Here is a 15,728-nt window from a genome sequence, read left to right as displayed (position 1 = left end):
CATGTATGTAATGGGATAAAAGGACATGGCATCACAATCCATTCTTTATTTTAGGATAAAAAGTTACAGAATAAAGATTATTTGTTAAAAAATTGCAAAATCATTTGGGAAGGGAAAAAGCAAGAATAAACACATAATCCTTCAAAAGAACTATGGTACCTTAAGAAATATAAAATCTTTGTAAAAAATATTATTTTATTGTATGAATGTCTAGTAAACCTTTCATATTACAGAATCGGAAAATTAAAAGAGAGCCACTCAGCTTTTGATTAAGTATTGTACATTATTCACTAGCCTTTAATGCAAGACATCCTGCAAAATTCTTGTTCATTGAAGTAATTGTATGTTCATGAATTGTTTTTTGACTATCCAAGATTGTGTCTCAGTTGTATTTTTTTGTGTGTGCCAGGGACCCAAGCTGTATGGGCCTTCCAACTCTAAAAGAAATAATTAATGCAAGAGACAGTTTGGAATTCTCCGTCACAAGGTACTTGGCCATTGAAACTACTCTAAAATGATCGAAGTCAGAGAGTTGCAATCTAAAGAAACAATTTAAGGTTACTTGTGGACAGTACATCATAAATTTGTAATCCACTCTGCAGTGGGACAAACTGAGAATCAAGAGTAAATCTCTGCCAAGCAGAGAAGCATAGTGTTTGTTGTTTTGGATTATAAGCTGTCTATACAGTGAAGATTTTATGCCCATTAATTATACAGTTTAAATACATATATATATATATATATATATATATATATATATATATATATATATATATATATATATATATATATATATATATATATATATATATATAGTGTGTTTCTTATCATTTTAGATTGTGTTTTTGTGTGTTTTTTATTTTAAAAGGTTTTACTTTAGCTTACAAAATGACTGTTAGGGTTAGTTATTTACTCCTTTATAATTTCTTTTTTAAAGGACAAATAAAGTAGCCACAAGAACATCATCAGATGCGCCTTGCCATCTGAATCAAGGTAATTTATATTATGACATATCTTTTGGTGTGTTCACAGCATGAAAAGGCTGATCTGTGAATATATATGTCTTGGATTATTATGCATTTATATTAGAATTCATACACTTAACCAAGTAAAGCAGTAATATATGTACCTAATATCATGATAATGGTAGATTGCTTACTCAGTGATGATCAGTTCTAACGGCCATCTGATTACATTTATCTTTTACTTGTACATGCATTTGAAGCTTTTTTTGGACATATCCAACACAGATGCAGGATTTTTGTTATGTTTGTATTCATATAAAGATTTACTGACCAGATTTTAAGCAACTAAAAGCTGTAAATTAAATGTGTACAGCATGTTCATATGCATAACAAAGTAATATGTTATTTAGGCCCTTGCATTTCTTTATCCATTTTGGCATATTTTTAAATTAAGCATTATTTGGTGAAAACCATTTTGGTATAGTTTTCTCAGAAACTAATTTAGTTATGCATTTGGATTTTAGTAGTCCTCTTTATATTGACAGCCAACTTAATCAGATTTATAAGCTTTTTTACTTGTATTCTGAATCGTTTGGGGGGGGGTGCATTTTGGTCTTGGAATTAGGCCATCTGTATATGTTGCACAATCCTTGTGTGACAGAATTTACGTCGTGGTAGTGGAATGTTGATGACAAAATAGTAAAAGAAGCATCACTTAATTGCATGAGGAAACTTAACAAATTTTGTTTTCTTGCAGAACAGGTTGAAATTCCAACTGCAATTAAAGATTCACTGGAAGATGAGGGAAACCAAACTGCCTTTTTTCCCAATCTAGGTACTTTCTTAAGAATGGTCATTTCATTTTTACCTTCCCATTGCATTTTATTTTCTACTGGCCATTCATCTATAATTCGTTAGGTGGGTAGCTCTCAGCCAAACTGAGATTAGTAGGCATGTTTCTATACATATGTAGATGATGAGTTTATCATTGCATTGGAATGACTCTGCCTTCTTTCTTTTGGATTTGCATGCAATACATTTTGGCTGCCTTTTTTTAAATAAAAAATCTTGTTACTCATGTAGTATGCTTAATAGCAGTTCTTTTAACAAGTTATTTCCTTGCACATTTTCTTTTTTAAAAAGCAGTATCACTTAATAACATCAGAAAACTTAATGAAATTTGTTTTACTTCAGATTATAATGGTGTTCCAAATGTAATGCAAGAGTCACTGGAAGATAAGGGAAAGCAAAAGGCCTTTGTTCCCAATCCAGGTACTCTCCTGACAAAGGTCTCATTTCATTTTTATGCTCCCATTGCATTGTATCATGGTATCTGCTACTGGCTAATCATCCATCACTTGTTTGCTGTGTAGCTCTTGGCTAAATTGAAATTAATATGCATGTTTATATGCATATGTAGACGGTATAATGAGTTTATCATTGTATTATAACGACTCTTTCTTTTGGACTAACATGCAATACATTTTAGCTGCATTCTTTCTATAAACAGCCCAGTTGTTTAATAATTGTTATTTCAATAAGTTCTTTATTGGCACAAACATTTTTTTAAAGTCTCAGTCTGTCTGACATTCTCGAGATTGCTTTTTTAATAATTACAGCAATGACTTCAATTCAGAATTATTGATAAATATATACACGTCTCTGATGCAGTATGTATATTCATTTTTTAAGATAATCATTCAACAACATCATCACAATAGGGCTAGATATTCATGCTCCAAATTTTTATTATACCCAGCACAAAAATTTGGTGTCACTGAATTAAAAACAACATTATAACAGGTTTCTCTTAAGCCAGAAACAACATCAGATGTATGTGTATGTGTGATTTAGATTTTTAACGTTGCTTTAATAATCTGAGTCATATCTCTGTGATGTCTGCAGTGTGACAGTTTTTTTGATCCAGCACTGGGGCATCATACTGCAGACATGTGGCATCATTTCCCACTAAGTGACATTATCTTAACACCAGACCAACCAGTCCTAAAACTACCCTCTTAGTGCTTCGCACCAAGCAAGGCAGCTGCTAGTACCATTTTTATGAGTCTTTCTTAGGACCCAGCTGGTGTTCAAACCCATGACATCCTTCATCCAAGACAGACGCTCTAACTAACCACTGGGCCACGGGAGCAGTCCAACATCAAGTCAAGTTAAAAACAATGTATCAATAACAAAGTTAAAATCCAATGCAATGGGAACCATATGTATATTATATAATGGTCAGCATTATCATGAGGTCATTTTATTTTATTTTATCAAAGAGGGTAAAATGTCTGTTTTGATCGCCGTTTGGAATTGAAACAACTTTTGGGCAAGCAAGAAAACATTCTTTATCTGTTTTTCACTTTCCAGTGTGAGATGGAGAAATAGAACCATCACTGTGTCTGTCCAAAAACAATTTCATTTCCAGAGCAAAACTCTTAAACCATTCTAGGTACAGTATTTCAGACAGACGTGGTACACTTATCAACCAAGCTGTGTACACTTCCTATTGATACTGCATTCATTATATTCTGTTACCATGGAAATATAGTGTAACATAAGTAGTATATAACTTGTGAGTATGCAGATTGAGTGATGATACAGCGTGCTTTCAGTTGGATTCTTAAAATAAATTGGGAAAGTGCAATGTGTCATCTTTAGGTTATTCTTTATTGCTGTTATGCCACCTTATGCAGGTGAAATTAAGTGTTAATACAGAGACCCCTATATTGTCTTCACTATTGTAAATGTTGAATACATTTGCTCCATTGTTTGTAAAAGTAACAAAATGTTTTCTTTATTCTTACACTAGAGAAATCAAATTATGATTTTCTCTAAGTTTCAACAATTTTTATAACAAAAATAAAGCAGTTCATTGTTTTACTGTCTGATAATGGTTTTGTACTTGTTTCAGTTTTAAATTTATTTACAGTTGAAGCTGAGCTTTTGATGGACCTCACTGATTCAGAGGATACAAATTCAGTGTTAGAGGTTATGGAACCCTCAACATGTAAGAATTGCTTTAGGAGTGTACATTAACCTCTTATAATAAGTGTACACAATTTTTATCTCTTTATGTCATATATAACTGATAAATGCTTATGCAATAAATTGTTATCTGTCCAGCCATTAGTGCTAATTTGTTATTGCTTCTTCTCCTAACAAACTGGAAGGATTGCTGAAACTGTACACTTATTTGTTGCAAGGTCTAGTTTGCCCTTCAGACATGCATGTAATATGGCTGCCATGGTGACAACCTTGAGAATCTTATTGACATCCCTTCTCAACAGCATGAACAGTTTTCTGGAACATGCATTCTTCTCCAACCAGTTTATTATTTTATTTTAATCATTCTGATCTTATTGAAAATATTATCAGTGCTGGACAAAGAATTTGTTAAGTGTTAGAAGCGGACCTAAAAACACATGAAAATCCTAAATTTTCATTTGACCTTTGAAACCTAACAAAATCACAAAGAAACTGTAGGAAACCTAAATAGATAATATAAACCTAAAATGTTTTTTTTTCAACCTGAAAAATACTTTTAAAACTTTGAAGAAAAAAACTTAATAATAACCAAAAATTTTCAAATTCAATTTCACTTCTAACCCTGTTATTATTATATTTGCTAAGTTATTTAAAATTGCATTCAGGTTGTGGAAGTTATGATTTTTATGTGTTATATAGTAATATTGTGTGCTATTGTTGCTATGAAACTACACCTATTCATTCAAAAAATACCCATTGGTCTTAAATTTCTAAACTGTACTCCTCTGACATCCAGTACAGCTGCCATGGTGGCCATCTTGAAAATTTTTCACCTTCCCAGTTACTGTTATTTGTGATATTAAAGGCAGTTAAGACATATTTCTTGCATCCAGTAACTCCTCAGATACTTGGAAAATGAACTGTTCTCTTGTTATTACATACTTTTTTAATTTAACCCTGAGATCTTCTTCTTAATATTTCCAGTGATTGACAAATTATTTTTTTATTATAAATGACAGTTTATTGAAAATTGAAAATTGAATTATAATTTTGTAAGCTATTAAGATTTGCATATGTTGTATGTTAATATTGTGTGCATTTCTTGTGATAAGTGAAATTATGTTGCAAAATTTGTGAAGTGCACAGTATAATGTATAACAGTGAGAAATCAAAGAGCATATTGGCCTTGAACATGTTGTAAAGAAATTATTCTCATTTGTAAACAATAACTGATTTGAAATAGAATTGTTAGCTGCATTAAGCTTACTTACTTTGTTCTGAATTAGTGCTGTATGTATTAAATCTTTATTTCCAGTATGTATGTATGTATGTATGTATGTATGCATGCATGCATGCATGCATGTATGTTTGTATGTATGTATGTACGCATCTTTGTATGTATGTATGTATGTATGTATGAATATATGTATGTATGTATGTATGTACACATCTATGTATGTATGTATGTATGTATGTACGCATCTTTGTATGTATGTATGTATGTATGTATGTATGCATATTTGTATTAGAGTATAGTATCATGTCCAAACAATAATGCCTTTATGGTGCCAATTAAATTAAAGTTTTAAAAAATTGTATCAGTCTATCTTATGAAAAAGTATAGGATTTAACTGTTCTTGAAATTAAATCATAGTGCCACACTCATGCTTATTGTGTCTACTGATCAACAGGAATACAATGAGAAAATAAATATCTTAATTTTTTAATTTCAGCTGATTGGTTTGAGGTGGAGAAGATACTGAAAAAAAAAAAAAGGAAAAGGCAAACAATATCTCATTAAGTGGAAGGGATATGAGGAGCCAACCTGGGAACCAGAACACAATATTAGAAAACCCAAAAAATTACAAGAAAGGGATTAACATCAATACATATACTATACCACTTTCCTTCAGTGTGAATATCATTTCTTATCATCAAACCAGTTATCATATTTACCATAAATATTCAGAGACAGCTTTATTATCTACCTATTCATTTGTTATATAGGTACAAATTAGTACTACTTCAAGCCAATTTTACTATAATTCTGGATTGATCGGACTGTGTAAAGATAGGGCTTAATATTTAAAAAAAACACAAGATAATTTATTACATTTGTATTTTTACCATGAGCTGGATTTAGTTGGAACTTATTTGTTCAAGTTTTGACATTGTTTCTCGATGCAACGATTGCAGTCTGATGATTTTTTCTAATATTTATTTCTTGTACATATGTATATATTTTGCCAATATAATACTCAAATGATAAGAGTATATGCTTAGATGCTAAATAATTGTTATGTCCATAGCGTCTTTGTGATAACTAAATTGAATGACTTCATATTTTTCCTACATTATGATTTCAAACATTCAATGGCAGAACAGAAACACACTTGCAGATGTCAACACGCTGCTCCGTCGCTGCTGAAATTTAATGTACTTCATGTACAGTTGGCACATAAATCCAGTCCATAATCACGAAATTTCGTAAGTATGAAAAAAATACCAAAATCTTTTCATTACAGATCAAATGGGAAAGTTGTTGTAATGCACATTCATTCACAATATGACTACAACTTTAAATTTAAAGTAGATCAAAATGAAATTTTCTTTCAGAAGGTATGTGTAGCACGTGACATTTCAAATTTATCTGGGTGGATTTAAGTGGGCATTCATAATGTTGTGTACTGATGAATATTTGCTTGTGTATTTAGTTTTTTGAAATGCGGCGTACATTCAATTACTTTGTTTCATGTAGTGTATTTTGTTTATGTAATTAAGCCTTAGGTAGAATAAGAAAATTAGCATATAATAAAAAGGTTACTTCATTTGCATAGGAAAATATGAACTCGTTTTGTCGGATGGATATACTGCACTCTCAAGTGAAGTAACCTATAACTGTTAACTTGCTAGCTTAATCAAAAATGTATCTTGCCTGTAATATTGTGTATTCAGAATATGAACTACACAAACTGGACATTGAAAGTAGCCAAATTGCTGCTAGGTGACAATATTACAGCTATCAAAATGCAGCCAGTACTGACGTATGGTCATTTAAAAGCGTTTTTAGAAAGCCTACCAGTATATTGATAGGCAGATTAGTTGCAACAGAAGTTGTTGAATATGTGTCATTATCTTGGATATAAAAGATTCACCATGTAAAGTTGAGAAAACTGTTATTTATTATCCATCTTGGCACAGAATCTTAATGTCACTTTTGTGAGGGAGAGGGGTGATTGGATTTTTATTTAAAAAATGATATTTTAAGTTTGCGATAAAAGATGTTGCTTTCCATTTATAAATTTCTCATTCAGGAAAAATGTTGCTTAGAAAATGCATTTTGATTTTGGATCGTGGACACACTTTGCAACTTTTTATTTTTCCTTAGAAGTCACTTTGCATATTAAACTTTAACTGGTGTTTAAGCAATAATCAGTTTAATCTTTGCTAGATGCTTCAGTATTATAGTTCATTGCTGAAAAAAACAAATTTATTTTGCATTTGTATTGAATTTGTCACAAGTGAATGCACATATTGAATAAAATGATGAAACTGGATTAAGTTTTGTTTTTACAATGTTTTTGTTTTTCATGCCTAGTTGTCTTGCCTGCTTTAAAGAGAGTATGACTTAGATAAGGCAGACTTTTTTCTGAATGCTCATAATTCTCATACATTTGGGTTGATAACTCTCATACTGTGGAATCAGGTAAGACCTTTAATAGCCATTCACCTCTACTCTTCCTCTGACTCTGTCAGTGTTAAGGTCATTTGAACATCTTGATTAAATAGAAAATTTTGGACTTATTGATATTAAATTCTGCAACCTTGTTGAAGGATTTGGGTCTTCAACTGTGTGTGTTATCAAAATTATCCTTTTGGCAACTGTCAGTGAGAGACTGAAAAATGCGAAAATTAGTAAGAGGTGGTCAAATATTTTTGGATCTGGTATTTTTCAGTTTCGTTATGATTTATTATCAAATGAGCTTAAACAGTACATGGAATATGGTGAAAAATGATTACGGTAAATTAAAGATCGTTACTTTCTAAAGTATCTAAAATTCACATAATCTTATCACAAAATAAAGTTTTTCTGTACTGAAATTAGAAAACAAAATAAGGAATGATGCTGTTCAAAATACTACAGGCCATGCATTTATGTATTTCTAGTATAGTCTTTCGTTGTATGCACAGACTAATAAATGCTGAACTCTCCAGCGAGGTATGTGGTAACAATTTTTCTTATCAGCCTAACAGTGGACACCCAACATTCATGAATTTACATTATTTCTACAGTACCATTCAAGTCAATGCACTTCAACCCTACCTTGTAACATCAGACATGGTCCTGGTAATTTAAATATCCTATTTAAGACTTTGGTTAAAAAAATTCTACCTGGTCATAAACACCAGATCCAAAGAGGGTATCTATCATCCTAGGAGTGGTATAATGTTCATCATGTGAGCAATAGAACTGACTCGTTATAATGTATAACAAAGTATGTTTCGATAAGGCTGTTTCATTTTAACATGAACATATTTTAATAATGTGCTGTGCAAATAAATTTCAAGACAACCAAATATTTTGATTTGGCACAAAATAACTTCAAAATCTTAAAATAGTTAAACTGATGCTTTGATCCAAAATTAGATTGAATTCTAAAAGACTTGTTGGGGCATTTAGTAGCTTTGTATGGGTCAGTATATACACAAATGTACATGAGAGTTCCTCTGTAAATGTTGCTGCAAGGAATCATATTGAAAATGCTATCATTTTAAAGATCAATCAGGTATAGTCTACTCTGCTTTGCATAAAATATATGCTTTGGCAAATATTTCTGAATTTGGATTTGATACTTATGCAACTGAGGTGAATGAAAACCCATGCTGAGCATCCCAAAACATTTGACAAAAGGTCATGATATTAAAATCATCGGAACATTCTTCCTTATTGCCAGGATAAAGTTTAGTTCTACTTATTATGAGTAATAAACGATAATAGAAAACAATTTGCCTGTATAATTTCAATATGATAATACATGCAGCATTGTAACAGACAATTATGTATACTTGCAGCGAACCTATGAATGGACGTACCACGTTAGCTTGCATGAGGTTTTGGCAACAACTGCAGCAAGTGGTTCTCCACTTGGCACTATCTGTGCTGGAGTTTTGAGCAACCTGCTCTGTCGGACTATTGGCCACTTGTTAGTAATTACTACAATTATTTTGATCCACCTTTGTATCTGGTTAAGTTAAATTAATCTACTATTGACCTATAGCATTAAATCCTTCAGAACACTCACCTTTTTAGTAGTAATCCCTGTCAGAACCTAACACCTGTTTATCCATCGGTACACATTTTCATTCGTGACACATTAAGAGTTAAATGCTGAAAACTCAAGCGCAAATAGAATTCGTTCTTGGTCTAGCAGGTATTGCGTTCTATCAATGATCTTCTTATTACGATCTAGTCCTACAATGCAAGACATAGCACATGTTGTTTTTGTTTAGAGCGCTATGCCGCACACAACATATCAGCGTCGAGGTCTTACATGTAGGAATATAATACTAATATTAGTACCCTTACTAAAACCTCGTGGACAACCACAACAAATCAAGTTGAGGCAACAATATCGTAGCTAGAAGGACTAAACTAACAGTGTGCACAATATCCAATAAGCATATGCAAGAATACAGCGATGGTACAATTGCAAGTGACAAGTAACTTCGTTTATGTGGTTGGTTTATTATTTTTGGGGCCAGCTGGAAAACCTTGACACCCACTCACCCAATCCGGCCATTTAATATTAGTACTATATTGCATCAGTACTAGTCCTACAATGTAAGGCGTATCTCCTGATGTATTTAGGGTATAACAGACTTTTCAGATACAAATAATACAAATCACTCCCCTCCCAAAAATAATATGCTTAGTTCTTAAGTTGGGGGGGGGGGAACAGACAGATGCCACCCCCGCCCATTTAAAAAAAATATAAAAAGTATTTTAAGTTTGTGTTTCTCCTTCAGATGTTGTATGTTCTATTTATAAAGAATTTTGTATGAAAAAAATTAATTTGAGTTTTTGATGGGTTATTTATTTTTCCCTAGTGTTTATCTAAAGGGTTGTCCATCCGAGCCTTGTAATTTTTGTGACCTTTGCTAGAGGTCTCCTAATTAGCAGTGTTTGCTATTGTGTGTATGCTATATTTTCTGTATGTTTGAGACAGCAAGTATAAATCAAATTTTTTTTATATCCCCCCCCCAGTTGTCTTATTTTAATTCTTTGGATTTAAAATCCATTACAATATATTTTTTAAAATTATATTCCGTTTATTTTCAATTTAGAATTTTGGCGATCGGAACTGTGTAATATTTTAGGTTATGGAAAAAAGTTATATTGTTTTATTCGAGTGGTAATATGTGTCGTTCTTCTCAATACGTGTTAAAGAAGGTCTGTCCACTTCGCGTTGCGCCCTGTGACATAGCCCCATGATGTCATCACCTTGCACTTTCCCCATATAGATTCCCTCTAATTTCATATTTCGGGTAATAGTATTTTAGAATTTTCCAATGTGTAACGTCATAGGATTCTTTAGAAAGTTCAAATGGTATTTGAAAGTTACAATAAGTTAGGATTCCTATACAAGCCTTGTTATAATTTAGTAGATTTTTCCCAATTATTAAAAATTAAACGATTTAAATTTATATAATTTATATTGAGTTGGGGTTCCTATTTAATTTATATTAGAATGTAAAACCAAATTGAAATTTTAAAACTTGGAATAGGATCCTAAGGTTTGGTGGGGCTCATGTCTGGGTCGTGGGGGCTCTAGCATAGCTCTTAAGATCCAGAAAGAGGTGGACACTAAAATGTGTAGTAGTGAATCTCTCTCTCTCTCTCTCTCCCCCGATCTCTCTCTCTCCCCCCACTCCATCGATCGATCTTGACACACAATAACTTAAGTGCTTTAAACTGCACTGTTAGTAATAAAGTAAGCATCTATCTGATTAAGACATGTAGACATACCTAATTCGTGGCCAAAACCGAAACAAGGGCCTCCATTTCATACTCGACCACTTTCTCTAATAAGACTAAGATACGTCAACAGTCAAATAAAACCAAAAGTTGGGTTCACGAATTATTTAATAATAATAATAATAATAATAATTTATATATATATATATATATATATATATATATATATATATATATATATATAAAGAGAGAGAGAGAGTAGTGCAGATTAATCATGATAAAAAAATTGTAAGTTTTTTTTACTCTCTATCTCTCTCTCTCTCTCTCTCTCTCTCTCTATATATATATATATATATATATATATATAGAGAGAGAGAGAGAGAGAGAGAGAGAGAGAGAGAGAGAGAGAGTAAAAAAAAACTTACAAAACTGTGAGAAACGAGACAATCGATAAAACCAACAGGAACCGTTGGATCTACTCTATCCAACTGATGTATTATTTTAATATTGTTGATATCGCGTTTCAACCGATACTATAATAATGTAAATTTTAGGTACCTTTATTTTATTACTGACATATAAACTTCTTTTCTGACTCCCTCTTTTTTATGATGATAAATCTGCACTACTGCATTTCAGTGCGCAGAGAGAGAGAGAGAGAGAGAGAGAGAGTTAATGAAGCCCTGGAATGCAATACAATAATAACAAATTTATGGATCATTTCTACTTATGAATATGTGAGAATGAATGAAACGGAAACGTGTTTTGGTCTTTATCATGTAAGTAATCAACAAAAAATATATATTCAAATTAATCCTTATAAAAGTGTGTGGATCGCTTTGGTTAAAATCACTGGTTTATAATAAATATTGTGTTGATCACATATTCCGAGTAATCATGCTGATAGAGGTACGTGAATTTCTTGTGTTTAAATCGTGATATTTGTTGTGGTGATTACCCGCATGATAATGACAGAAAAAACGTTTCCGTTCATAACTGGTGGCATAGCACGGATTCTTGTTTTTTCCTCTCTATTATTTTGTATCAATGATCCATATAACTTTTTATTTTTTATTTTCATTTGTGCATTTCTTATTATTGCATTCCAGGGCTTGATGAACGAGCTTTTTGATGCTTATTGTCGCTGGCGACCAATACAACAGTCAGATTTACTAGAAGGAATTTCGAAAGATAACAGGCATTGCATACACGTATTTATGTAGCGATCACTGATATTTGTCGCCACTCGTACGTCAAGCTGTCAAAACTACCTGCTAAATGTCGCATGAGTGTATTATCTTTTCATTATATATTTAATCTGATTATAGAATATGAATAGATGCTAAACACTACGTTGAAGAAACGAGACAAATTTGGGCTATGAGACTTATAACGTATCCAGAAGCTTTAAAACTATGGATTATTGCTTACAATCGTAATGGAGTTACGTTAAGCTTGAAGAATTATCACGTATTTTAAATACTGAGACGAGCACTGTATTTCTATGAATGTGTGTGATTGTCGATAGCAACGCTCATTGTTCATCTAAATTGTCATTAAATGTTATATTAAAATACAACAACAGGTTTCTTAATTTGTTCACTCATGCGCACAAATACACACAATCTCTCTCTCTCTCTCTCTCTCTCTCGGTTGCGCATTAAACATAAAACCTCTCCAAATCGCAAATTAAATTTGATTCAAATGTTTTTCCGTTTTGCGGTGTTTAATATATACTGTTTTCGGAGAGAGAGAGAGAGAGAAAATCGCAAATTAAATTTGATTCAAAGGGTTTTCCGTTGTTTAATATATAATGTTTTCGGTTTATTGCAGAGAGAGAGAGAGAGAGAGAGAGAGAGAGATTTTCTCTAATACTTACATGCGTTCAGAGTTGTAGATATTTATAATTTAATGACCGAGGGCCTCACATGATCAGAATTCAAAAATGGAAATACGAGTAAGAAAGAGAATTTGAATTCGAAGTGTACTGATATTGAATTTATTCTCTCTCTCTCTCTCTCACACACACAGACAGACAGACAGACACACACACGACTGTCGCACTAATGACGAAAAAATTCCGTGTTGTGTTTCACGGCACCACAGTGACGAAACAGCGACACGGACAGATTAGTTAGTTCTGATGCAACTGAATTAAAGTGCCTTCACAGGAAGAAGACAGAGCTGATAATCAGGATGACGATGATTACAACGATGGCAATAATCGTCATATGCTTAATAGAGACAGTTGAAATGTTTCCAGATGTATGGGCAGATCATTTGTTTTAATGCAACAATATATTTGTTGCGATATAACCTGGGTGAAATGTCTTGAGTAGGGTCAGATTCTGAATAAGGATTGCAGGCTTTATAGCTGGATCAATTAATTAGACCCGTTTAGTAAAAAACACTTTAGTTTTCTATATGCTTTGTTTTAAGCAAGGTCATGGTTTTGATAGATTCCATGACCTAATGGCCCAAAGACTGAATAATATAGCTGAAAAACATTAGGTGCGAACAACTTGATAAAAGTAGATTTATCAAAAGCGAAAACGTTGAAGAAAACAGGAGACAAATTTGGGCTAAGAAACTTATGAATTATAAAATTGGATTTTCATTCATAATCCTAACTGACTTACATTAGATTTGTAAAAGTATTACGTTTATTAAATGCTTACAGAGATGAGGACTAAATTTATGTGACAAGGTGTTTCTTTCAGCATCAAGGCTCACTGTTTACATCAATCTTATGTTGATACAACTTTCTGTTTAGAAGGAAGAGCAAAAACAGGATATTCTAGATGACCAATGAAGTGGCCATATTTGACATCAGATCCGGACCATTATCACTTAGGAACGAGATATCATAATTCTTGCCTTGAAAAGTCCGTGTTGATACGACCACTGATTCAGGTTGAGTAGCTTAAACATGTTCAAGATGGCAGATATAGTGACTATGATGGATATCCACTGGGCACTGTTTGGATTTAGAATCAACAATGAAGTCTTCTGGTGAATATGACTTTTTCTATCAGGAGGCCACGTTTGACAACTGATCTGGCAACCGGCCATCCCACACGCTCTTTTGATCTATGACCAGTAATGCTAATGTTAAAAATGTATAAATTCCTAAATAATTGATAAATTATAATGAAAATGCATGTGGGCCATACTGAACGTGTATAAAAGATAATTTGTAATTATTTTCAATTATGTAGGAAATTGTCATGGTTAAAAACAAAGTTTTCCTAACAAGGCGTGAAAATTATGTCATGAGACGGAAACCTGTTGAGATCATGGTAGTAATCATCCTGAGTCAACTTTCTCTGGCACTCTTGTTTCTGGCTACATAAACAAGTATCCCTGGAAGGGGCTAGCACTCTACTGGTTGAAAAGAAATTCCAGGAATGAATGATACAAGATACAATTTGTTGAAAACCATGTCACTATGACCATCCGTTCTGGAGCTGTGTTAAAATGTTCCATGATGCCATGGTAGCAACCATATTGAATATACAATCAGCCACAATATTTAAGACCAGCTAAATGGAGTAAAATATTCAGGTGAAATCCCCATGTCAATATGACCATCAATTCAATAGCAGATTTGATAATAAGATTTTCAAGATGGCCACAATGTTGGACATAGTGAATGTCTGGGCTAATAAAACTTATTAGTGCAAGGTTAGCAAAAATGTACTTAACGTTACAATAGCACTCCACCAAAAAGGTATGTAAATTAAATGAAAATGTCTGAGAATATTTTTAATAGTATATGAAAGTTTAAAAATTTTTAAATATAAAAATGTATACATAGTGAAGGCACAAGTGACTCAGAGACATTCTAGGAAATAAAGACAGAAATGAAAGAACAACTTCAGAAAGTTCAGGTATGGAGAACAACCATAAAGAAAGGATTACATAAAAGATTATGCAATTAAAACATGTTTATTGTGTCAGACATAATTATTAAATATATTTTGGTCACAATATTATGTTTTTGAGGCATGACAATATACAAAATGACAAACCAAAATGACTAAGTTACTATAGTGTACTTTATGTACTTTACAGTAAATGATAATTTCCAAGATATATTTCATATAAAAATGCTATTGTCAGGCTATCACTTCTTCAAGAACGCATGACTTTGTACTGTCATGAATTTTTTATATTCATATACCCCCAAAATAGTCAATCAAGTTACTATAAAATCTACAGCACATAGCCAGCTTTCAAAACAAACTTAATAATGATAACATTCATCACTTTGCCATGAGGTAAAATAACAAAAAATATAACAATACTGTCTGACTACAAACCATTAAATACAGTTCAAAGTCACTAAGTTTTCAATAATGGATATGACAACAATTTATGTGACTCTACAAGCAGAAGTTATGTTGAAAACAAACCAACCACAAAATATTACAGTTAATGCACCTGTTCATTTCACATCACCACTGGCATTTGGTAATAGCCAAATCTAGTGCCACATTAAAAATGGTCACTGGAAAGAGTTGTGCTATTAAACATGGAGTTATAATCTATCAAACATAGGTTTTGATCCAGAAATATTATATACATAAGAACCCTTAAGTTGACAATAGCTCAACAGCTGCAAGAAATACCAGTAAGTGTATAAAATGTACACTGACGTGTGCAGATGAAACAAATATTTGCAACTTTTAATGAATAGGTGTTATCAGTCCCAATACCTGATTTATCGGCTTAGTCCAATAACATGAATATGAACATGATCATTATGAAAAATAAACGATGAATTTGGACGTAGC

General features: G+C 32.3%; 1 protein-coding gene across 8 annotated transcripts in view; it reads left to right on the top strand.

The window, feature by feature from the left end:
- LOC149786946 (uncharacterized) overlaps window positions 1–7,513 on the top strand; it is a 41,469-nt gene extending 33,956 nt beyond the window's left edge. For 4 of the 8 annotated variants that reach the window (XM_089977490.1, XM_089977492.1, XM_089977489.1 and 1 more), the window contains 6 exons: window positions 410–487; window positions 938–993; window positions 1,723–1,800; window positions 2,160–2,237; window positions 3,901–3,978; window positions 5,690–7,513. In XM_089977490.1, the coding sequence (XP_089833616.1) occupies window positions 410–487; window positions 938–993; window positions 1,723–1,800; window positions 2,160–2,237; window positions 3,901–3,978; window positions 5,690–5,757 (436 nt within the window). In that variant the 3' untranslated portion in view covers window positions 5,758–7,513. The remainder of the gene's footprint in view (window positions 1–409; window positions 488–937; window positions 994–1,722; window positions 1,801–2,159; window positions 2,238–3,900; window positions 3,979–5,689) is intronic. The other 4 variants (XM_089977496.1, XM_089977495.1, XM_089977493.1 and 1 more) reach the window with 4 other exon arrangements.
- The last annotated feature ends 8,215 nt before the right edge of the window (window positions 7,514–15,728 follow it).

The sequence above is a fragment of the Sinohyriopsis cumingii genome, chromosome 12, assembly GCF_028554795.1.
Source record: "Sinohyriopsis cumingii isolate HCF-2022 chromosome 12, ASM2855479v2, whole genome shotgun sequence".
NCBI classification, from domain to species: Eukaryota; Metazoa; Mollusca; class Bivalvia; order Unionida; family Unionidae; genus Sinohyriopsis; species Sinohyriopsis cumingii.
The sequence above is the reverse complement of the archived record's forward strand: the minus strand, read 5'-3'. Positions and strand labels throughout refer to the sequence as shown.